This window comes from Styela clava, chromosome 13 (genome assembly GCF_964204865.1).
Source record: "Styela clava chromosome 13, kaStyClav1.hap1.2, whole genome shotgun sequence".
NCBI lineage: Eukaryota > Metazoa > Chordata > Ascidiacea > Stolidobranchia > Styelidae > Styela > Styela clava.
Window position 1 is genome coordinate 18,861,983 of NC_135262.1, and position 25,445 is coordinate 18,887,427.

Consider the following 25,445-nt stretch of genomic DNA (forward strand, 5'->3'; position numbering starts at 1 on the left):
GTTTTTCCCCAAGTTTTGGTGATGTTTTTATTTTAAAATACATACTTGAGTTTTGCTTTGTTGCCATTTTAAATTGCGTTGTATTTTTGCGGATCCCTACAACTTTAATGTTTGAAACCTGGCTCTGACGTTGAAAAATGTTGAGAACCACTGACCACTCATAGCATGAGACATGAAAGTAATACTGTACTTGAGCAATCTCATTTTGTGACATAGAACAAGAGTAACAACTACGATGAACTTTAGCTTGCGATATTTGTGTAAAAACACACGAGTCATGACGATTTCTCGTTAGTAATTCATGATATATAATATATTAATCTTCTAAAATTGAATCTTAATTAGATTGAATCTTGGGTTCCGCTGCTAGATAACAAACTTTAAGTTCCCCGCGGCTCCCCTTCCCCAGTAAAATTATGTTCTTTACTTTTTCGCATATTCTTTGCGTTTGTATCTGTTTATTATATTACTGGTTGGAAAAAATAAACTTGACTATGATACTATCAAATCGAACGTAAAGCTTGGAAGGTTTGTAATAATACGTGCCGGTGCAATGCCACACGAGCTGTAGAAATACACGCAATACAGCGGTGGAATTCAGGGAGTTCGAGCGAACCCGGTCTTGGAATGTCGTGAACTTGTTGACAGCGCATTCAATACAAAAGAGAACAAACACGTTCTTGAACTTTTGGTGTTATGGAGCCCGGGTAGTGGTTGACTATTATTTACGGAGCCCCACAATAAATTCATGAAGATAAACACAAAAAAGTACATTGTTACTTACGATTAATGTTCCTGAGATGACTTTGTCGCCATCAACACATTCTCTAATGAAAACCTCTCAGACTTCAGTTTGCGTTATCATATGCGTTTCAATAACGAAAAGTTACTCATTTAAAAATTTCCAAATAGAAGTGCAAATCACTGCATTTTTGATATTCACAGAAGAACACATATATGTATATATATGAACACTAATGTATATGAAAGTACAGTCTCGCACAACAGTAGACGCTGCAAAAATACGGTGGAAAAAAGTCCGAATTCTCCTAGTAAGTAGGTACTGCCAATTTCCAAACGGGAAATAAGAAACGAGCAACAATATCACGACTCTGTGAAAATTAGGGTTGCTCATTTATTTTTATTGTCGCAATTACCAATTTCTTTTTAGAAATATATGTGCCTCGATTTTATAACTCTAGAAAGACATTTTTGAGGATAATTAAAAGCGTCTGACTATGGGAGGCGATGCCCATCCAATATCTTGCAGACCATTCCCCGTACACTCCATATTTCATGACATATATGATTGACGTCGTTGTTTTATTAAGTGTCAGATGCAATAGTGTCTGTGTCCCTACATTTATTTATCTCCGGTAACATTGCACATATGAAAATATCACCGACTCCATAGCCCTGGCGCAAACTAATACAAGCATAAAGAACCGCAATTTTTAATAGGAGTAACATGTATGCCCTATGTACACAACTACCTCACTTTTCCACATTTATGCCGGGGGCGTATAAATCGAACCGGCTAGTGTTTGACTTAAAAGTCACAGACGACACTTTGACAAGTAGATCGATGGAACATATTTATAGCTTCAACCAGGAATGTCCAAAACGAATGAGATATATTCAAAAATTCATTTTACAGATAATAAAGAAAAGTCAATATTTCAAGCATTTAATATCTAATACTCAAGACAAAAATAGACTCAATTTCAGGTGCTCCCGAAGTACGCGAACCAAGATGGCGGACATCGGAACGTAACATGGGTAACAGGTTAGGGTTAGGCGATAATTTTTTTCCAATTTTCCTTATTTTAGTCCTATTATCAGTTCGAAGACTAGCCAAGAGCCTCCCGTAGTATCTATACCTAAAATTATGGCCTAACCCTAACCTAGTACACATATTACATTCCGATGTCCGCCACCTTGGTTCGCATACTTCGGGAGCCCCCAATTTCATTTCCGAAACTTTAAAAAATTCAAAATCTATCAATCAAAATCTCACTAGTTTGCATTGTTGCAAAAAACTAATCTTCTATAAATTTACATAAATTTAACTGTTGAACTTGGCACTATTTAAAATGTGCCTGATATTCCATACCAGAAAAAATATATATATTCAGCATAGTTAGTATTTGGTCTTGGACAAATCCTGGGTCTAATTCTAGTGTATTCGGGTTCCAAGCCTTGGTACTATTCAGAATGGTGTTATCATGCTAACAACAACCTTAAAACGTTTCACTGAAATTTTGTGATATCCAAAACAACTCCAGCACTCAAAATGTTTTACATGTCTCTGTCCCCATTTTGTAGAACATCATCATTCTCCTCCACAATATGGCATATCATTTTACACAAGGATGGTACACAAACCCTCGGGTATGGTTAATCACAATTCTGCTTCTTTTATTCTTTTTAATTTGTCTGGTATTACAGTTGCATTAGGGATGGGAGGCCCTTGACTAGTACCATAACGTATCCCCATCCAGTGATGATTATGAAATCCTTCACTTCGTCGCACATCCCTGGTTATTAAAGGTCGATTTAAATATTCTTTGTATTCATCGTACGGTTCTTCTTTGGTAACCCTATTTTTTGGTGAGGCGAGAACTAATGGGTAATTGTCTCGTAGAGGATCATACTCAACAATATGGTACCCTAGTCTGTCAGCTTTTTGTTGATGGGTTTCTTGAGCAAGTAAGGCTTTCATGAAGCATTTGACAAGGTTAAGCATAGTGGTGGCACCATTTGTCTTCACATATAAATCTTCAATACCTAAAATAGATACGAGTTTTATAATAATTTTTATACTAAACATGATTGCCTAGTGAAGAAGTGCTTCGTTTTGCTTGCAAGACTTTATATAAAACTTGTCAACCATTATAGTTTTTTAAGTAAAACAAAATTCTAATTTGATTAAATTCAATACTAGGTATTAGACTATTAGTTAAACAAACATTCTTCATCAAATTTTTACCAGTTAGGGCTGTCCAAAATCAAATACTTTTTGGATCGAATTGAATATTTTTCTCGAATCAAACCGAATAATCGAATATTATTGTGTAATCCTAAATTTGTCTCTATTGTACAATAAATACTTCCACTTCGATATTGTGATAAAGTATGTGCAGTTACATCTAAATTATTGCTATTAATATTTTGCATAACTATATTTCCATAGTTATAAAAGGAGATCACAAGCCTCCTTGAACTGGTCAAAAAATTAGGGTTTCGAAAACTACCAACTGTTAATAGTTGGAAATTGCACACTTTCGAATTGCCCCTTTTTATGGATTCAGTTTCAATATGGCATGCAAAGCCCGTAGTTGCTATTTTAATCTTATTATCATTAGTATTATTGAGTCAAGATTTTTTGTGTAATTTTTAGTAGAATGATAAACAACTATTAATATAGATATAACTGTTGACCAACAAATTTAAAATCGCATTTTGGGAACTCACAAATTCAGAGCTAGTTTGATGACATTATTACGGTAGTTGATGACCATATTGTTGCTGTACAACAGCCATCAACATACAAGAATGCAATTATTTGTCATAGTAATAAATAGATGATACAAAGTATTGCCATTAGAAGAAATTACAAATTCTATTGAAAAAAAAGCTATTGGACCTTTAAAAGTGTTTCAGTCCTGATTACAGCTACAAATCGATTTTATTTATAGAACTGGCGTTTTTGCTAATACTAAATTTGCCCTTTTCTCATTGTGTTCTCTCAAAAAACGACATCTTCAAATCTTTGTTACCGATAACTTTTCATTTATGACCCTGTATGAAATGGATAATTACATGTCACTGGGCAACAGGAACCCCTTTTTGCTTGCCCAGTGAAAAACGCAGTGCAAAGGTGGACATGTGGCCCATTATGTATTTTAGCGATTCGTAAATTGGCCGAAAAACGCTTCGAATTCGAATACTCGGTTGCTTGGACAGCCCTAGTACCAGTATCTCAAGTATTCCAGCTCAACCATGGACCGATGTATTTTCCCAAATAAAAGAGCATATTAATTACTTTTTATCCAATTCAAGAGTCCTCGCCTCCTGCTGCACACTAACACAAATGTATTTCTGTAACCTTTCGTCCGACCAAAGTCATTCCTCAGACAAGCAGTTTACAACAATCGCTACTTACCAACCAACTTGCACATAGTTATAATAGCCCGATGACATCGCAGACCATATCCAGATGGCTGTTGTCGAATATGCATAAATGTTCTATGATGGTTCACATACATGTCCTCGTAAACGGTACGATCTTCAAACCTGAAAATAGATTCTCAAAATTAATAAGATTTCATATACTAATTTAAGCGAATAAATGCCCAACCAGAGATGTCCATGGTGAATTGAATATACGATCGAATCGATTTAAAATTAATCATATTCAATATTTTAATTCTTGATTTTATAACGCAAGAATATGTCTCAAATGATAAAATTTTTAGCGATAAGACTCTCATAGCATGACATGATGTATTCAGAAAATGAAATTTTATTTTTGTCCAAATTAAACTTGTAACTGGATGAGAGGTTTGCCCTCTTTCAGCTTTCATATCTCCTAGCTTTTATTTTAAGTACAATTCAATTTTCCTCATTAGAGCATATAAAAATGGAAAGCTTTTCAGTGTTTATGCAATCCAACTTAATATGTATATTTCAAGAAAAGTGCAAAGCAACTATATGGTCCCATTATGGTAGAGTAAAGGAAGTTATAGAGCGGTATGTAGAGATATTAATAAGAGTGACTGGAACAAAAATGAGAAAAAAATGATTCAGAAGTTTCAATTTTCATATAAAGCAAAGTGGATTTTTAGGGTTGGGATAGAACTAAAACTAATCTTATTTCGACTCATCTAGACACCCTTTTGTTCTTGGCAGTAACAATCTTCCTTATAAATGTATGAGAGAATATCTTGAGAATGAGCTGTCAATATAGAGAGTGGTAGACCATTCTAGTCATATGTCATCATAACTTCAAGTTGAGCAGGAAATTTAATCTGGAGTTCAATTAGGTTGTGAAATTAGTGAGCGTTTCGTGATATTTTGAAAACTTAATTCTACATATTTGATATTTTACCAACTGAAACGAGCGTTGACTACCAAATATTTCCAAACATTTGATATTTTAACAACTGAAACGATGCTGAACTACCAACCTTTCTATAAATTGAAGCCTCCTAAGTGCTTTCATTCTTGCTTTCCGAGAAGCAGAAGCAACATCACTTGAAGTCGCCATTGCAACACCAAATGTGCCATTTCCATTTCCAACACTAACAATCGATCGAAATGAATACTCTCGGCCAATACTATTTCTCATATGTGAAACTCTGGCAACGTTCAAAAGAAAAGCATCAAACTGAGATAAGCTCTCATCTTCATCCATTGGTGGAAGAATGCGTTGGCCTCCATAATTAGACCCTGACCACCCTCTGGTGCTACTGTCAACCTTAAATTTCCTCCTAATTTTTGAATCAGGTTTTTCCTTTTGTTTCTCTTCAAACGAAGCTTGTTCCTCTGGTGTTCGTTTCATGATTTTGCCTTCAATGTCTGTATTAAGACCTGGCCATAAATATCCTTCTCTTCCTTCACCTTTCCCTTTACCAACACTAAAATCAATCTCCTTCTTTTTCACAGTTCTTTTCCCTCGGCCTCCAGCTTTATTGGTTTCAGCTTTGACTGATTTCCATAGTGTTTTGCTATCCGAATGTTGAAAATGGCCGATACATCTCTCTTGTTTAATTTGTCCCAAAATAGCAACATGAAAATGAAATTGGTTTTTGACTGATATTCTTAAAACATTCATGCTCTTTAATAAATGTTGAAAACCTTGATAAAAATAATATAAACACATTGATTATTTGCTCAAAATATTGACGAAAGGGAGGATATATATTTATATTGAGGATAGTGCTGTAGTGTGCAATTAATTTTCACTGTCTGGGAAATAAACGGAATATGTTACGGATAAAGCGACACCATCTGACTATGTCAAGCTGCTGCAACACCACTCATTCACCTTCCACAATCAGACAATGTTGACTGATGCCAACCTAAATATCAGCGTTTTATGGTACCGGTAACTAGATTAGGAAAACAAAGACTCCGGGGATGAGCTTACAACTCAACCAGTCTAGATACCATGGCAGGTGCACTCTGAGTAGCTACTTTTTTTTTTTTTTCATTTTTTTTTTTTTTTATCCAAATACGTTATTTCAATTTATTTGCACCAAGATTTTATTTTTCCACATTTTGGCCGAATTTTAATTATTCATATTTTTCACCCCCCATATGTTTTATGTTAAAAATTACATATAAAAGAAGGAAGTTATTTGTCACATTTGATTCATAACAATATAACAATGTTGATTCAAGGTCCATAGATGTATTTATTCCATTGAAGTAATCCAATGTATCCACCAGTCAAATAATCCATTACATTCCATTCGTTCAGCACATTTAAGTAATTACATAATTAATTTTATAATACGGTATGCATGGAAATAGAAAAACATTCACACTAATTAGATAGGTTATCGATCATGTTTGATCAGTTGAAGGGGGTGATATTCAACCCACCCAACATGAAAGTTTAAATGGATGAAACTTTTCAATTTTAAAACAAGAATATCGGTCGGAGACCGAAGACTTATCGATCGACCGAAAAAAATAATTAATAACTCGCTAATTATACGACATAATTAACCCAAAATCAATAGGCTTCTGGTCCGAGATATGATGCATGCACATGCAAAATTTGGAGCAGATTCAACTTAAGAAAATCTTAAGATCGATAAGTAATGAATATTAGTACTATTAAATACAGTTATAAATAGTTGAGGTAATTTAGTCAAGTTGAAACAGATTTCTCAAGCAATGTTCTAACAATACTTTGCATGTATCTCTCTTTTTTGTATGATTGAAAACAATTAATTTGACCTTGGATCATGCTTTTATACTGTATTCTCAAATTAATTTGATTTTTTTCCAAACTATCATACTTTACACTATTACGATGTAGCCAGATGCAATATTTACCGATTCCAATTAAAAATATACAGTATTCGTTGTCAATATTGTCTAAAAGAAGTACAGATTTTGTGTCAGTTCGGTCAAGTTGGCACCAATTCCAAAAACATTTTGTAAAGGGACATTCACATAATAAATGATATACTGTTTCGCAAATATTTCCATCACACAAAACACAACCCCCACCCTCATCACTGAACCACTGATTTAAAAAATTACCTACTGGTAAAGCTAAATTTGCCGCTTTCCAACAAAAGTCTTGGGTTTTTCTTGGTAAATCGTAATATCTAATTTTATTCCAGGATACTTTTGAGTATTCAATTCCAAAATTATTAATAAATCTTTGATTAAGGACTACCTTTTTTGATTCCACATCAGGAGATATTAATCTTAAATAAAGAAACTTAGTTTTGGGTTTTATATTCCAATTATTTTCAGAAAAAAGATCATATGCTTGGTTGATTTGAGAGTTTGATAGATGGGGCCATGTATTAATGTTAGCTATGATATCTCTTTTAAATATTTCTAATCTGTTTTGAATTCCATGTATATTACTAGAAGTATTGTTGCCTATTCGTAATGCCAGTTGTGAATTTTCAACGTAGAATAAGTCTCCAAGGGTTATAATCCCATTTCTAATCCAATTTTTGTAATCAAACGGGTATGATAGATTTCCAAAAATAGGATTGTGCCAGATATATTCTCTACAAATATCATGAAAATTGTATGGTAAAATAGTTCTTACTAAGTTTAGTTTTCTAAAGTGTATAATCATTTCCTTATAAAATTGAGGTATTTCATTTGGTATGTTCCTTATTGGAAATTCAAGAAATAAGTTTTCAAAAGAATCTGTATCAAATACACCATTGGAATGTTGAATGAAATATCTTGCGAATTTTGTCCAGGTAGCATTTGTGCCTTGAATCAATTTGATAGCCCATTTTAGTTTTATAGATTGAATCTTTTTTTCAATATCTATCATATTTATCCCCCCTTCATTATAATTAATACACATTTGGACCCTGCTAATGATTTCTGTTTTATAATTCCAGATAAATTCCCAAACATGCTTTTTTAACCTTTTTAAAAAAGCATCAGGCATACAGAAAATTGCAGCAAAATACCAGACCTTAGATAAAACCATACAATCTACAACTGTTTTTCTACCCTTAAAAGTTAGAGCTCTTTGTTTCCAAAAATTTAAAGTTTGAATTATTTTATTTAAAACAGGTTCCATATTTTTTTTGATACATTCGTCTGTATTTTTACCTTGCCAAATGCCCAATATCCTTAAATCGTTTTTTACGACAGATATACCTTCATATTGGCTAATATTGATATTTCTGTATTCTCCACAAAGAAGAATAGAACATTTGTCTGAATTTAGTTTCGCCCCTATAGCTTTTTCATATTTTGCACATGTTTTAAGAAGCTCAGATATTGAATCAAAAGTACCGACCAATGCAGTTATATCATCAGCAAATAGTTTTAATTTTTCTATAGAGCCATCAGGTATTTCAAATCCAATAATGTCTTTATTGCACCTAATATTGCAAGCTAATACTTCTGAAATAAATAAATATAAGTAAGGGGATAGAGGACATCCTTGTCTTACTCCTCTATGAATTGCAATATTATTTGATAAAAAGTTATTAACTTGAATTTTACTACAATTATCTTTATATAATGCCTGAATCCACGAAATGAATTTTGGTCCAAAATTTAAATGTTTCAACGTTAGCCATAAAAAATCTCTGTCCACTGAATCATATGCCTTTTCCTGATCTAAAGACACTATTAATAAAGGTTTATCTTCCATATTGGCATATGAAATAGCATCTCTTATAAACATTGAGTTTTCAGATATTTCCCTTTCAGGAACGAAACCAGTTTGATCAATATGAATTAGATCCCCAATGACCCCCTTCAAACGATTCGCTATAACTTTCGCTATGATCTTATAATCAACATTTAGCAAGGAAATAGGGCGCCAATTTTTTATACAGTTTTTTTCTCCTTTTTTATACAGTAATGTGATTATGGCTTTTCTCATGGATAGCGATGCTTCTTTTACATTAAAAGTTGCGCGAATTACACTTTGTAAAATTGTTCTGATACTATTCCAAAATACTATATAAAATTCTTTGGGGATTCCATCAGACCCTGGTGATTTGTTATCTTTCATTTCAATGAGCGCATTTTTTATTTCTATTTCCCGAAGATCAGTTTCTAATCCATTTTTTTGCTCCTCAGTTAATCTACCATTATACTTGTTTAAGATATTTTTCTGTTCATCTCTTTCTACTGTCTTCTTTTGATACAATTTGGAATAAAACACTTCAATTTCTTTTTGAATTTCTTGAATATCATAAACTATATCACCATTATCTTTTTTTAATTCTGTCCAAATTTTATTTCTTCCCTTATATTGTTCCAAATTTAAAAAATAAGAATTGGGTTTTTCGCCTTCCTCTACCCACTTAATTCTTGATCTAATAATGCTGCCTTTTACTTTATCCATTTGAATTTCTTGGAGTTCATCTTTTATTTTTATTGCTAGCTCCCTTTTAGTATGCATAGATGTGATATCTACACAGTTATTCAAATCTGTAAGAATTTTATCATATTGCCCAAGTTTTTCTAATTCCTTAGATTGTTGCTCTTGTTTTAACATTCTACCTCTGTGTACAGCCCACGTTTTTAGTTTCCGTTTACATTCATCCCAGAACTTGAGAATTTCGTGATTAGGTAAATTATCGATTTCAACTGACCATTTAATCAATACTGCATTAACTCAATTTTTAAACATATCGTCTTTTAGAAGAGATGTGTTCAATTTCCAATAGCTTTTTCCTAATTTTGCGTTACTCGTGTTTTTTATTGCTAGTTGTATGGGAAGATGATCAGATAAAACACTAACTAATATTTTAGAGTGGATTGTACTTGAAATTAAGTTATTAGAAATCAGAAATTTGTCAAGTCTTTTCTGTAATAGATAGTTTGAACTTCTCCAAGTGAATTTTTTAATATCTGGGTTTTGATTTCGCCAAATATCCACCAACTTCATACGATACATCATTTCTTTCAGATATCGGGCACTACAATCTCTGATGCATCTGGAACGTGTGTTTTTATCTTGGTTTTCTAATATGCAATTAAAATCCCCTCCCCATATAATTGCCCATGGTTTGCTATTTATTTGGTGATTCATAATATCTATAAATTTTAACTCAATTTCTTCGAAAAAAATTTCCCGTTCTCTTGTATAGTTTGGAGCATAAGTATTACATATTATAATATTATGATTATTATATTCCATAGTGCATAATATATACCGGCCATTTCTGTCTATAATTAGAGAATTAATTTTTAGATTTTTGTGTTCGTTAATTAGAATAGAAACACCACATTTCAGGTTTGAAAAGGTGGTCCAAAATCCTTTCCCTGCCCAATCCTTTGACCAGGAATTTTTATCAATATCGTTTGAACAGTGGGTTTCTTGTAAAAAAGCAATATCTACTTTCTGCATTTCCAAATATTTGAATATTGCAATACGTTTTGTTGGATTGCGCATTCCCCTAACATTGAATGAAACTAGCACTAAATTAGAAGTCATACAGAGATGAATAATTAACTAAAAAGTAACAAAAAACTAGTAACTAAATCTAAAACCAAATAAATAAGTTGCAAACCAAAAAAATGTATGATAAGTATGTCTGATTTTCTCTTTTCTTTTTAAATGGTAGTTTTTGCATTTTCTAATGCATACTCTTCTATGTCATTATTTGTATGGGTGTTGCTATTTTCAATAGTATTCTCAATTAATTTATGTGTACTCACTGTTACGGGTCCCTCATTTTTACTCTTTTGAACGGATTTTTCTTCTTCATCAGCTTTCCTTTTTTCACCTTTCTTTTCCATTAGATTTATCTGCCCATGTATTTCCCAACTTTCGATGAGATCTTGTGTCCCCATTTTGCTCATATGAATTTTATCCTTCTCATACATATGTGTTGGAATTTCTCCTTCTTGTAAAGTAAAAGTTATTGGGGGTTCAATGTATAGCACTCCGTTATTTTCTGCTGTTTCTTTTAATTGTTTATTAATAGCAATTCGTTCCTGTTCGTTTCCAAAAAAATCGTACCTTGGTATAATCCCACTGATAATGACCCTCTTGAACTTTTGTTTTAAAGTTTTCACTAATTTATCTGCATCTTTTTCTACAGGCTGATTTGAGTCGATGTTATTTGATCCTGTGTACAATATCACAGTGTCTAAAGTTTCGTTCGTCTCACTTTTTGAGATTATGTTTTGCAATTTGCGAATGGTGCACCCAAAGAATTCTTCAACATTTGCAGAAGCCAAGCTTCTGATTTGAGGTCCTTGGGAATCTGTATAAACATGTATTTGAGATGCATCATTCTTTTTTATTTTCAATTGTGAAGAATCTTCTGGTGTGGAATGGGAATATTTTTCACTAGTTGTGTTTGTTACATCTTTTTTTTCCGATTGTGTATTTTGGTTATTGACTACTAATTCATTCCTTTCACTTGTATTATTTTGTTCATTTTCTTTCTTTTCAGGATACATCAAAGTTTCAAGGGTTCTTTCATTTTCTGTTGAATTTTTGTGTGCTGTTTGTGTATCTTCTCTATGTTGCTCGACTCTATCAGTTTCTATGGTTTTCTTGTTTGTTGACAACCTATTTATATTTGATTCATTTTGTCCCATCTCCACCATTGTTTGGGCGATCATAAATTCTTCTATGGTTTTGTTCTCCTTATCAATTTTTGTCTTTAGTTTGCAGTCTTTTTCTAAGTGAGGCAGGCCGTTTTTATTTTTGCATATTGAACATATTTTTCTTCTAATACACTCTTCAGCCCGGTGTCCCCTTCTTTTGCAAATATAGCATTTTGGGCTTGTTTGGGGTTGCTGGTTGCTTTCCTGTTCTTGTCCTTCATACCATACGTTAAATTCCCATTGATAGCTTCTGTGGAATGGTGGTAATTGAAGTGTTCTGGGTATTTCGTATTCAAGATGCATCCTACACATGCGTCTTCCAGTTAATGTTCCCGTCCTATCTTTTTCTCTGGAAATAGAGTCAATATGTCCAAATCCTTTTAATAGATGTGCGAGATATTGATTTGGAACTCGGTTTGGAATGAGAGACACCCAAACTTCAATACTGTCATCTTGGACGTCTCTCACATCAGCACAATGTTGTGTTTTGCCATCATATGTGTACCATAATCCATTGTTTATAATTTTTTGAACATGTTGTTGATTTTTCAATTCAGCCAGCCATTTTTTTTCTTTTCGCATCAGAAAAAGTTCAATAACACTTCCCTTCCCACATTGTTCTTCTATTAACATTATGACTTCTGGCCTGGATATCCATGAAGCTTTGTCAAATCTCAAAAAGATGCTATTCAATGGTTCTTGCTCATCTAACATCAATTGGTTCCATGATTGGTTACGTGTGCTAGTATCTGTATGATTAGTTGAATCGGATAATTCACTTCTATTTTCTTCAGTATTAGGTTTTGCTTGTATATTACAAGTTTCTCCTCCACTTTGGGCGGCCATTTCGCCGCTTATATTGTATTGCCGCTTAATCAAATAGCGAATCCCAAATCTGTATCAAATCCATGTATGAAAACCATCGGTCGAAAAACGTGTGCTACACTACTGAGTAGCTACACTAGTGCTCCCCGAAAATGCACGCGTGCGAAATCCACGCCGGAAAATTCACGATTGCCCACTACCGGTACCTATTATTAGGGTTACCATATTTTTGTGACTTCAAATCGGGACGTCTCGAAAGACAACGACCCCTTAGCTGTGATTTTATAATTCACATTTTCCGATTTTACTACATAGGCCTACATTCCTACATTTAAAGCTGTCTCGGCTGTCTTCATTGACCATATTGTTATCGAAATTTCATGCGCATATTTTCTGTCAAAATATCGGGTTCAGTTCGAAAAATATGAAGGAATTGACTTTAACGATACCGGTACAAATATTTCGAATTTAGACTAATTAGTATTGATTTTACATGCGATACGGTACGTCTGCCATCAGTGGGAATCAGCGGGAAACGAACGCATTCACCTTCAGTAAGTAGGCTAGCGCTGCGCTACACAGAAACAACAGTAACGAGAACATATTTGTGTATTATGCTGGAAAAGCGGGACATTTGGCTGACTTATCGGGACGGCGGGACAAAACGCTGAAAAGCGGGACGTACGGTAAGCCTACCTATTATACGATTATACGATACCGGCAATAAACAGTTCTAACATTACAAACTGACTGATTATAGAGAACACGCACCTTTCGACTTTCACGAACACTCCAATACAATACCCATGCCGATTAACAAGTAAATGAACATATTTTGAAACGCGAGGCTAAAAGTTATCGACGCAAAGTCAGAAAGTTCGCTACGCCAAGTGCGGCCGAAACCACGAATATAGTAAATGTGATTCCGAAACTCAAAGATGTTGTAATTGTGGACAAGAACACAGCGCTGCTTATTGTGTTCGCGAAGTATACAAACGGGAATGATTGATACAAAAAAAGAATGGCGAATACTAAACTACCGTATGAGGAAGCGAAGAACCATGCTAGCCGCACTAATCCAAAACCTGAGCAATTTTAGGAAAATGACTTTCCGACTCTCCCGGTAAAGCTCCTTTTCAAGAACGCCTGTTCCTATGATTAGAAAGTCGCAGGGATATATTGTGAGGGTCTTACTACTTACTGAATACAGCGCGAAACACCGCAAAGAGCGCAAAACAGCGCGAAACAGCGCAAAAGAGCGCGAAACAGCGCAAAATAGCGCGTAACAGCGCAAAACAGAGGAAAACAGCGCGAAACAGAAGGAAACCAGCGCAAAACAGGGGGAAACAGCGCAAAACAGGAGACGCAGTCATTACCACCTCCTGCCACGAAAGAACCACGGCGCCTCTCGCCATGGTTTCATGGCGCTATTTCCGGTATATTTACAAGGTTATGTACCGGATTATAGGTCATCATGCGAAATTTTATCTACCTTTTTGGTGCTCCAGAAGTATGTGCAGCAATATGTCGCACAACCTGAATGCGCTACACACACACACACATACTATTTTCAGGTTGTGCGCCATCTTAGTGCACATACTTCTGGAGGTCCCTTTTTACCTAACCCTAACCCTAAAGCCAACCATATCCACATGGAAATTGTTCTAAATTATGGTACCCAAAATGTGTCACCAGCGGGGGCAGACCTGCCATTACAGCATTACTGGCTACATACGTTGGTTTGTGTTTTTAATTTGCTGCCGTGGTAATCCAACTCAAAACAAGGTGCCCCAAACTCATTGCAAAATTTTTTTCTGCTTCACACTGTTTCCCTCTGTTTTGCGCTCTTTCGCGCTGTTTTGCGCTGTTTCCCTCTGTTTCGCGCTCTTTTGCGGTGTTTCGCGCTCTTTGTGGTGTTTCGCGCTGTATTCAGTAAGTAGTAAGACCGATATTGTGAACATACTAGTGTAGCGAATGTGGAGTATAACTATGAATTTTGATGCGAGAGAGATTTTATTTCGTCAACCAGAAAAAAACAGTCATAACAATAAATAAATAATGGCTACAAAAAAATACACTTTTTTCGGTATAGATTGGACGGAGCGATACGACCATGCGGTCAACGGAGTCAGCTCCCTCCAAGTTTACGCTGATAATAATTAACCCTTTTGTATTAATATCAAGTTGAATTCAATTAAAATAGCTCATTCAATTTCCCTGTTGACGATTAACTTAGCGAAGGCTTTACTCTTTATGTTGCTTAGTATCGACGAATTTGTGACTAGTTTCCGGCCTCCATTCGAGAGTTCAGAATTTAGTCTTTTTCATGTTTTTATGTTGCTTACTGATTTGGACTTCAACCGTATATCTGGTATTAAGATTCCAGTGTATATTTCAAAATATCTATTAGGATTCAATTCGATCGTGCAACTTCACAATACACGAACATTTGGCATTACAATATATTGTGTGCCTATTGACCTCTGTAGGAGTCAGTTGGGGTTTACTCTGCTAATCTGACACGCAGTTAGGGTCATCTTCAGTGGTGGGATTCAGCCGGTTCGCACCGCTCCTATAGAACCGTCTCACGGAACTATGAAAATCGTTATTTATTTACTTATAAACAACACGCTTTTAATTTTGAAATTCCGTGCAGCTCTCAGTCTTGTTGCTCTATAATGACGTAATAATGTATTGTTTATACCGTGTTTCCCCGAATATAAGACTGGGGGTTATTTCAATTTTCTTTCGCAAAATAACACTAGGGTTTATTTTCGTGGATGTCTTATATTTTCATTTATCAAAATCAAAGTAGAGAATAGCTATATTTTCAAATATACAATCGATGAAAATCTATATCTATTTACTTATAAATACCGTAACACGTTTTCATTAAAAATAACTGCAAAACGTATATTATTAATCATTTAAAACGGGTAGGAGAGATTTCTTGCTATGGACTAGGTAAAAAAAAATTCACGTTATTGACTAGGTCTTATTTTAAGGGAAGGGCTTATATTAAAATCATTTTTAAAATTCAGGCTAGGTCCTATTTTCAGGGTAAGTCTTATTTTCGGGGAAAGACGGTATAGAATAACAGCATTTTTATAGAATATCAACATTCAAGCATGTGTTTTCATTAGATCATACACCCCTCAGGTTTTTAAGTTCATTATCAACGAGTATATAATATATACAGCAATATATAAACGAGAATATCGGTCAAAGACCGAAGATTTATCGATCGAAAGTTAGGGGATCCCCCAAAACAGCGATCTTACCCCATAGTGACACCTTTTGTCTCATCACTAATTATTTATTACCTCGCTAATTATACGACATAATTCATCCAAAATCAATAGAATTCTGGTCCGACATATGATGAATGCACATGAAAAATCTGGAGCAGATTCAATCTCGCTTTCGTGAGATATCGCTTGCATCTAACAGACAAACAAATACCTATCAACATACTTACCGATTAAAATCGATAAGTAACAATCCTTCACATCATCAAAAATTTCGTTGCTAATTCTGACATAATGATGCTTACTTAACCATTATTTTGAAATATTAATTGGGAAGTAATTAAAAAAGATCAGTTTATTTGCTAAAAAACATGGGACTTTTTGTAACAAAACCGACTGAAAAATATGTCGGGGGGATGTGGGACCTGCGAGACATTTTTGGTTTTAATATAATATTTTATTAACTACAGCAGCTAGGTTGGCCTCCTGCATTCTACTAAGTACTATACCCAGTGGTGGGATTCAAATTTTTTGTCAGCCGGTTCCATCACACAAATGTCATATTTTCAGCCGGTTTCGTTGCAAAAAGTCATGTTTTTTTTCAGTAATGCTAACCGGTTCGCTGATCTCATAAAATTCCGTGAGACGGTGCCCATAACGCATTAAACGGTCAAATATTTTCGCTTCATACAAAACTGTGGACTTTATTGGACAAATAAATTTATAAAATTTTGTATAATTGGTTGAGTTGAGTTGAGTTTATGGAACGGTAAAACAGTACTTTATGAAAATTTGTGCAGAAGAGCATAAATAGGGTGAAACAACGAAACAATATGTTTTATCTTTGTAAGATTTCATGTTTATCAACATCCATAAGCCTATAAATGCCAGAGAGGCGTTTGGTCGTTGCCACAGGTGCGGGGTCATTCCGCACCCTAACGATATATCCTCGTCTAACAGAAGCTACGTCTTCAAATTGTGGAAACACAAATCCATTCCTTATTTTTTCAGACTTTTACATGAATTTTACTTCAAATTCATCATCATCATCGGGTCCACCAACCAATAACCCAACGAAAATCTTGCATCTCTCGTTAGTGTCGTCGTATACTTTTGCTAAAACATAGTCATCGTAGGACGTTTTTCGTAACACCAAATTGTCTCCAGTATTTTTTACGGATGAAGCATCATCATTTACCGAAGAATCTGGATGAACAGAAATTACACCATCTTCACTTGTATGAGTTGCTGCTGCTATTCAAGGCCTGGCGTTTTCGTCGTTGGTAGGGTTTTATTTTCTTGAGCTGCTCCAGCTTCGTCTTTTCCGGTGTGCTTGTTATAGTTGCGGATTATAATTTTCTTTTGTTGGATCTTTTATTCGACGAAGAAACCCTCGGACATCGAACGGGTACACTCCAGTTGTAAGAAATCTAGCTGTAATGTTCAACATAACGGCGCCAGCGTATGCAGTAACTTCGTATATAGTGATCACTTTTTCTGGATGGGTAGCTGACCAGGAATCACATTTTCCATTGTTCAGTACGAAATGCTATTTTGCGAAGTGCTTTTTATTTCACTTTTTAAATAAAAAAAAAAAACATTGAGATGCGTATTCTCTTTTAAAAGGGTCAAATACGCTAACATCCAGAGGCTGAAGCTTGTGGCTGCAGTGCAGAGAAAACGTGCGAATATGCAATCCATGACTGCGTGACATATCAATAACTCCCAGCGATATGTGGCTGGTATGATAATTCACTAGAAGAATTGCGGGATTTGACTTCGAAACTTTCATCAACCAGGGGAAATGTGCGAGAACCTCTGAAAAAATTTCTGTTGTCATCCACCCTGACCGGCAAGCAAGACCAAGACACTCAGGTAGGCATCTCTAAGCATTATATCTTGGAATTGGACGTGAGGAAAGACAAAAGCCGGTGGCAATGCGTTTCCTATGGCGTTCACGCGTGCGCACATTGTGACAGTAACGCCGCGTTCCGCTGATGGTATGCTTCCGACCTGTTTTCTTCCTTATTTCTGCGATAACTTGCGGGGTTTCAACAACAGTGTTAATGACTGTTTCGTCAGGATTCCAAATATTTTGTGGTAAAATCGGTCTTTGTTTCATGTACAATTTTTTCAAGTTATCGAAAAAAATTTCAACGTTATGCTTGTTGAAAGCCATTGCTCTAGCCTTGCTTGTTGGCTCTGGCTGGCAAAGGCTCAAGTTTTCTGTTCACCTCCGAAATCCTTTAAGCCAATCCTCACCTGCACAACCGTTCCTGCTCCAACTGCTAGGAATATTTTTTCTATTCTTCAACGCATACGCATATGCCATTCGCTTAGCCTGATCGCTTTTTAAAAATACATTTACCACCGTTTCTCAAGAATGCAAGACGACTCAACCTCGATGCCATGGCGAAATTGAAATTAGAATTCGGCCACTAGGTGTCGAGAATTAGCGTTGTTGCATCGGCCCCCTTGCGTCGCAGGTCCCACATCTCCCCTCTTTTGTGATGGAATCGGCTGACGAAAAAATTTGAATCCCACTACTGGACATCTTCCCCTATACAAGTCGCCTCAAGAAGCGCCTATTATCAGCTAATCTAGTTGCCTAAATTTTGAACAGTAAACGAAAATGAAAGTGCACATATATCTGAGGACCCAATACAATTTTTGGCCTTCATCACAGAAACTCTAGGTTTCTTAATATAATGATAAACGATATGCCTACTGCCTAGGACTATTCCATCAGATAATGTTGGGTTGTTTGCGCCGACGATAGCGCACTATGGCACATTAAACTCAAAATTGAGGATTCGATCGTTTCCTCGCGGAACACGGAATTGTATTCAATCCTGATGCAATCATTGAGGTTTTAGGATCTCGGTCGCCAAATCAACATTACCGTAGTACTTACTAATCTTCAGCCGAAAAAATCACCACCAATACAACTAAACATTAAACAAGAGTGAAAAACAGAATCAAAACGTCATAAAAATCGGAAATGAAGTACGTTGGGGGTATATTTTGATAAACGCCTAAATTACAAAAGACATACCGAATATGTTGTAGAAAAATGCAGTGAACAGACTAATCCACTGCGCTTGCCTAATGGAACTACTTGGAGAGCTAAAAACTTCCCTCTTTTATCATTGAACAGATTATTATTTCGACCCCTTATCGAATATGCTGTGGAAGTGTATTTTTCAGCATTAATATATGCCATACAAAAATGGCAATGGCATCTCCGTGTCTACGCATCGCTGCACGTGGCCTGACGAGTAGGCTACGACAATATGTGTACTACAAGTTATTTTGTAACGAGATGCCATTTAATAAACGCAGATGCAATTACTCTATATAAAGATAAACTGCTGACATTTGTTGATCATCCTCGCCAAGAAAACATCGACCATTCACGACATCAGATATTTCCCAACTCTACAAGTTTCCGTACATTTGGTATGATTGTATGGACTTTTGATATTATGAAAATTAATATAAGTATTGTTATACTTGAAGAAATTCTACCATTGTACATGTATGAAATTAACATCGACAATACATTATCGAGTATACTCTTACCTTGTTATATATATGACGGATCAAATAAAATCCATACGTTTAGAATTTAGATTATATGAGCGAATCATAACCATTGCACATGTACAGATAGTTCAAATTTTTCAATGAATCCGGTTCTGAGATTTTTATTTTATATAGGAATATTTGTATGGGATTTAGACCTGACAAGGACTGTTCCTCTTTCGATTGCAAAGTTTTTGCAGTCTATAGTGCATTGGAATGGGCAATAAATAACTATCCCGCAGGGAATAAACTTGTAAGCTCAGATTGTATGTCTTACATTCACGCTTTCAATTATAACTCCAATAAAATAAGTAATTTAGCTTCAAATATTCAAGCCTGCATTTTTTAATTACAAGAACAGAGATGCGAAATCACTTTACTTCGGTCTCTCGGGAATGTTGCCATTCCGGGTAACGAAAAGGCCTACAAAATATAATGATTTGAGTTGGGTTGCGCGAGACTAGCTCACTATAGCTTTCCTCTATGGCATGCCTTTATGTTAGTGGATTCGTATGCGTAGGAATAAATATGACTATTCTATCCAATTAAAGTTGAGTAAAGACTTTGGTCGAACGAAACTTTACACAGAAATACATTTGGGGTAGTGTGCAGCTGGACTCTTTAATTGGATATAATATATATAATTATGTTAGTAAAAGATTGTCCAGGATAAGTAATTTAAATAAAGTGACCAATAGGCTCATTACAAGACCATTTTCCCCTCAATTAAAAATTGCATAAAGATCGACATGGTTACCACGATTAATGGACACAATTTTATTTCGACTCCAGACGGGACATTGCCGTTTAAATGAGCACCTCCATAATATAGGATTTCATAATACTGGCTTTTGCGATTTTTCGAGAGACTGTGGAACATTTTCGAATGAACTGCCGTGCGTACAGTAATGGAAGACAAATACCTAATTTATTCCCTCCACTGATGATTATGTAAACTCCATCAGGAGATGAATATGGGCATACTAAAAATTGGTTTTTAAATTTCCTGGCGCAAAAGACTTATTGAAGAATTATTGAAAGCGCCATATACTTTCATACAACACATACACACACACTTGTGCCATTCACTTGTGTTATGATGTAATCAGTTTTAACTATCGTGTGGTCACCTCCCAGCACTTCATTAATTACAATCGTGTGGGAAATAACAGAAATCTCGAAGAATTACAATAAGTCAACAATGCATTTATATTATATATGTGTGTAAGACATATATTTATTTGAGTTACATATTATGGGGACAATGGTTCATAAACCATCGAAAAGCTTGTTGTGGACTCTCGCAGTAACTATACTGTCGTTTTAATTGTAATATACCACCACATCAATTCAAATACAAACGAAAATTTACTATGTGGACTGTTCCCAATACAATCGAGTAAATCAACGCCGATTTGGAGTGATCATTACAATATCTAATTGGTAGTTTTGGTACATATTTTATATTTGCCAAGATTTGGCGAAAAGGGTGGACTGATTTGTCCTGAAAAGCGAGCTAATTATTTGCGTCATCATTGGCCATTTCCTGTTATTTTTCACTTACGCACATCCCATTCAGAGTTTATGCTGCATTGCTGTGATTATCTGGACGAAGCTATCACGATGCCCTCACAAACAAAATGAGGGTGAAGCAACACGTATTGATCTATTTGGCATTAGAACTTCCTTCATTTTTGGCAACGGAGTGGTGTCCATCTGGTAAGGCGTATAATTGTTTTGATTCGTATACGGTTATGGAACGTAACAGTTAAAATTGTAGGTTAAAATTTGGTCGTCATCTTGTTCAATTTTCTGCCATGGATTATTAAAAAGCCAATCAATGACAACGTTACTTTTGTTGTCTTTTAGTGCAAACAACATACACAAAAAATCAATTGGATATTCTGAGAAGGCTTATAGAAAACAATTTAGTACATTTGAACCAGTTACATCGTCTTGGACATTTAAAAGCTTCGGAAAAAGTTAGCGTAGAAGAGGATCCGAATGGGTTTAAAACCAGAGGTGAAACGTCTTTCAATCTTTTACTGATATTTCTTTCCATTGCTCATAATTTATTACATTACTCTTTAGCTACAAACGCGGATGATGATTTAAAACTATTTGCTATCGGAGCCTTCACCAAAATGATTGAACAAGTTCTATGTGGGCATTTCATGTGTTTATATGGTTCTACTTGTAAGATCAGGTCCTTGAGCAACGTGTTCATCAGCTCGGCGGCTTCAACTGCTGGCACAATTCGTTCTATACTGGAAGAAACGTTTGGAACTCGATTATATTGGGAAGGATGGAGTATGGATTATGAACTGCAGCAGATTCGAAAATACTATGGTGCGTTTCCAAATGGGTGGTTTTTCTTCAAATCACCTGATGATGCAAGATCAATGCCAAACACAGCTCATGACTTTACTCTCTTTTCAAATCCCGAGCCAGGGTACTATTTTCCCAATCTCGAATGGTTATATGTGCATCTAATGTATGCCCTCTTACAAGAATTTCTCGACGATAAATCTAGTTGCATTTTACAAGGCTTGTCTGATAGATTTGCTTACTGTGAGTGTCCGCCCGGATTACATGGTTTACATTGTGAAAATTGTAAATAAAACGTAATTTTTCAATTCTCTTGATTTTTGCGTAAGAATATAACTATTTGTTATGATGATGTTTCATCGTTATTATGTCCCTATGAACCAGACTGTATAACAAGCAATAGTTGGGTAACAAATCATAATCGTTATATTGAAAACGACGCGTCTAGGATGAATTCGACAACGTTAGCCCACAATCAGCACATTGTGTGCAGTATTTATTCGTTATTCATGTGGGTGAAGAATTCTCTATTAGGGAGAAGACGGTTAGAAACATGAGAGTACAGCGATTAAGATTAGGCAAGTTAGTTGCCGCCCGTTGCGTAAAACCAGCCGCGAGTTTCACCAGAATGTTCATTCGCATGTAAAAGGCACTGATCTGAAGTCAAAGTCTAGCCTACAGTTAGACGGATGAGACGGATAGCTGAAACACACTTCGGACACAGTCCCTACGACTAACGATTTTGAAATGAAAGGGCAAAAGCTGAATATGAATTAATATTTTTATTGTTAAATGTTCTAGCAATTTTATTCAGCTGTCCTAAAGTTGAAGGGTATGCCATTAGATATAACAAACTTACTCTAAAACTTACATTTTTGAATAGGTCATGCGATTACTGGGTTACTTTTTCGATATGTTTAACATTGTATAACATCAATTACATATACTAGATATAATATTTAGTTATTATGTAAATATAAACACACTTGGTTGACAAATATGTAGACATTAGCATTTTAATAAGCAATTCTTTCTGGCATGCTAAATTTACGACAGCCTGATAAGTACAAGGGAACAGCGCTCCAGCCACCACCGATCGTAACAAGCTTGTTGTGCACTCGTAGAATGTCTTCTGCAGTGGGGTGTGGATTTCGACTGAGAGCCCATATATACTTTGGACCTGGAAAATAAGAATTGAAAGTATTTTTCATACAAAGTAATTGATTTCCCAAGTAACCGTGGAAGCTAACCAGCTTCCTTTTTTAAAACCAATTCTAAGATATCATGAAATAGTTTTGATTTCAGCGATGGGAACGTGATTTTTGACATACAATTTTTAAAAGAATGCAATGCTATGTTTCCAAGAGGTTTGGGTTTCTTGTTTATTTCTGTGTCAATGTCTAGAAAGTATTTTCTTGGGGTCAAGGGTCGGCAAAACATCCATACTATTGGCAGATGATAACGAACGAATAATTTTATAGATTTAATGTAAGAAAATTGCGAATCGAAATATCTACCCAATAATCAAAATTCGAGTGTTTCAAATAAACCGTCCGTGCAAGGCTTGGTGAATGTAGAGTATTTACGAATATATTTTTATACTGATATTTGTTTGTATTAAAGCAGGAAAGTGTTTTGTTGAAATCCATACCGACCTTCTCTACCACACTGCAAGCACAGTAAATAATGCCCATAATCTGTAAAGCAACTAAACGGATGCTCATAAATGTACCGCAAGTCTGCAATGCAAAAAAGTGTATTTATTAATCAGCTATGTCACTATCTTGCTCTATGCATTCACGTTCGGTACATATGTCTAATAGTATAAAGATTGTATTCTGAGAATAAGTTTGTTTATCAAGAGTTTGACATTAAGGTTTTTTCAACTTTGGCACTTACTTTTTCATATAACGGTTCATGGCACTTAAAGCAGTCAAAAAATGGTAATTGGTATATTATTTTTTATTTACATTTTTTAGGTATGATTTCCCTATTATATATATTTGCAACATAGGTGTTTTCTGAGTGCATCTGATTTGATCAATTTTTCAACTAAAATAATTTATAACAATATAAATAGTAGTGAAAATGAAAGTTATCATAAGAGTTCACCTCCCGACGCTCCGTTACGTTTTTCCACATCCATCCCCAAAAAATCTGCAAAAAATGATCATCTTTTTATCTAAGTTTAAAATACTTCAAATATAAATTTATTAAGTGAAAAAAATTTTTGCAAACCGAAACTTGTGTCGTATCTTGTAATTGAAGTTCCGTTCTGATACCAACGGAATGGTATGACTTCACTGATTGACATTGTTCCTCTGTGTAGAAAAAATTAAGTTAAGCGTAAGCCTTTACTCAGAAACTAAAAATTCAATTTGTAATCTCATTTACGTCAGTCATAAAACATTGAGTTACAAAAGTAATATTATATACCACTCCCAGCATCAGTTCATAGAATATCCGGTTGAGCAATTCCCTAGGTCTGGAGAATTCATTCTACTATGATTTGATATGATTTGTCGGCTGTTACAACTTTTATAAATCTTAAATTCAGAAAATGTCAGACAGATTTTCACTTAAAAAGCCAGATTTATATTCTTGATTAGGAAAACTTTAGCTAAGTATCCGGGTGCAAAATTAATTTTGGCTCAATCCGTAACCAACTCAATGCTGACCAGACGACAAAGTTAGAAGCGATAATACGTCGGTGTGTTCCATTTCGGATCTCAAGTCCCAATTTCGAAAGTTCACCTATTCGTTCGACTATATTCGCTATTGTCAGCTTTTAACGCCGCTTATTCCAGGTTGAATTTTTTTTTTAACTTCTATAATCCCGAAGATCTATAAGGCAGTGCATAGCGGAACCGATTAGTAGGTAACCATTTTAAAATAAATTATCTACGTATATCAAAATTCTTTACTTTTCCGCTGATGAAATACCCTGGATTTGAGCAAAAATTCCGTCAGGAATTTCTATGAAATATTTGATCACATAACATGGTACACCGCGTTCAACTCTATCATTGGTGATTAGGATGTGATACCAAGAATCAGGAAGCTGCAATATAGTGATACAAGATTTATATAGAAGAGATAGCCTACATTCCTTACATAGATATAAACAGCTGGTGGCGTAATTCAATTGAACCCCTTTTATCGCCAAGTATTTGTTCTTTCAACTCAATGATTGTTACCAATGCTCACCATATTATAATTCACTTCATCAGATACAGGCAATGCGCAGTTTTTGTTTTCGCGACGGTATTCTGGTTTTCCAACTGCTGGGTTGAACATCAAGCAGACCATCAAAACAAAGACACAACTTGAGAAGATCATTGTTATACGTTCGACAGTTTTGAACGAAATGAGAAAATATGTCCAGATAAAGCAATATTAAATCGGGAATGTCAGCAGAAGCAAGTATACTTCCCTAGTTTTCCATCCAGTACGCACGTTTCCACTGCATGTTCAGTTTATGCAATATCAAAATGCAGACGTTACGAGATTCTCTGTTTTCCAATGAGATCATTCCCCTCAATTCAGGCAATAACAAAGTCACGACAGAACAAGGAGCGATGCTAAGAGATATGCACACAAATCACTACCTTCCAAGTGCATAATTTCGTTTAAGGCCTCAATTTCAAGGTTACGTGACCA

At 35.2% G+C, this 25,445-nt stretch overlaps 3 protein-coding genes across 3 annotated transcripts; 1 reads left to right on the plus strand and 2 right to left on the minus strand.

The window, feature by feature from the left end:
- Positions 1-1,578: 1,578 nt before the first annotated feature.
- LOC120332679 (small ribosomal subunit protein uS5m-like) lies at positions 1,579-5,883 on the minus strand. Its single transcript, XM_039399976.2, has 3 exons — positions 5,190-5,883; positions 4,166-4,296; positions 1,579-2,787 (listed from the first exon to the last, which is right to left on the minus strand). Exons 1-3 carry the CDS (start codon positions 5,834-5,836, stop codon positions 2,402-2,404), a joined length of 1,164 nt encoding a protein of 387 aa, XP_039255910.2. The 5' UTR covers positions 5,837-5,883; the 3' UTR covers positions 1,579-2,401.
- A 15,214-nt stretch (positions 5,884-21,097) lies between these two features.
- Positions 21,098-22,078, plus strand: LOC120341866 (uncharacterized). Its single transcript, XM_039410425.2, has 3 exons — positions 21,098-21,176; positions 21,327-21,479; positions 21,549-22,078. Exons 1-3 carry the CDS (start codon positions 21,098-21,100, stop codon positions 22,076-22,078), a joined length of 762 nt encoding a protein of 253 aa, XP_039266359.2.
- Positions 22,079-22,599: 521 nt separating this feature from the next.
- LOC120333477 (uncharacterized) lies at positions 22,600-25,133 on the minus strand. The gene is made up of 6 exons (XM_039400907.2): positions 24,993-25,133; positions 24,710-24,846; positions 24,024-24,106; positions 23,898-23,942; positions 23,441-23,524; positions 22,600-22,965 (listed from the first exon to the last, which is right to left on the minus strand). The coding sequence occupies exons 1-6, from the start codon at positions 25,122-25,124 to the stop codon at positions 22,802-22,804; spliced, it is 645 nt and encodes a 214-aa protein (XP_039256841.2). The 5' UTR covers positions 25,125-25,133; the 3' UTR covers positions 22,600-22,801.
- Positions 25,134-25,445: the final 312 nt, after the last annotated feature.

Coding starts and splice junctions, on each gene's coding strand:
- LOC120341866 (XM_039410425.2), top strand. CDS start 21,098: ATGAGGGTGAAGCAACACGTATTGATCTATTTGGCATTAGAACTTCCT. Junction 21,177..21,326: donor AACGGAGTGGTGTCCATCTG/GTAAGGCGTATA, acceptor GTTGTCTTTTAG/TGCAAACAACATACACAAAA. Junction 21,480..21,548: donor GAATGGGTTTAAAACCAGAG/GTGAAACGTCTT, acceptor ATTACTCTTTAG/CTACAAACGCGGATGATGAT.
- LOC120332679 (XM_039399976.2), bottom strand. CDS start 5,836: ATGAATGTTTTAAGAATATCAGTCAAAAACCAATTTCATTTTCATGTT. Junction 4,297..5,189: donor AGGCTTCAATTTATAGAAAG/GTTGGTAGTTCA, acceptor ATCTATTTTCAG/GTTTGAAGATCGTACCGTTT. Junction 2,788..4,165: donor AACTATGTGCAAGTTGGTTG/GTAAGTAGCGAT, acceptor TATCTATTTTAG/GTATTGAAGATTTATATGTG.
- LOC120333477 (XM_039400907.2), bottom strand. CDS start 25,124: ATGATCTTCTCAAGTTGTGTCTTTGTTTTGATGGTCTGCTTGATGTTC. Junction 23,943..24,023: donor AAGATACGACACAAGTTTCG/GTTTGCAAAAAT, acceptor CATTTTTTGCAG/ATTTTTTGGGGATGGATGTG. Junction 23,525..23,897: donor ACGTAACGGAGCGTCGGGAG/GTGAACTCTTAT, acceptor TTTGCATTGCAG/ACTTGCGGTACATTTATGAG.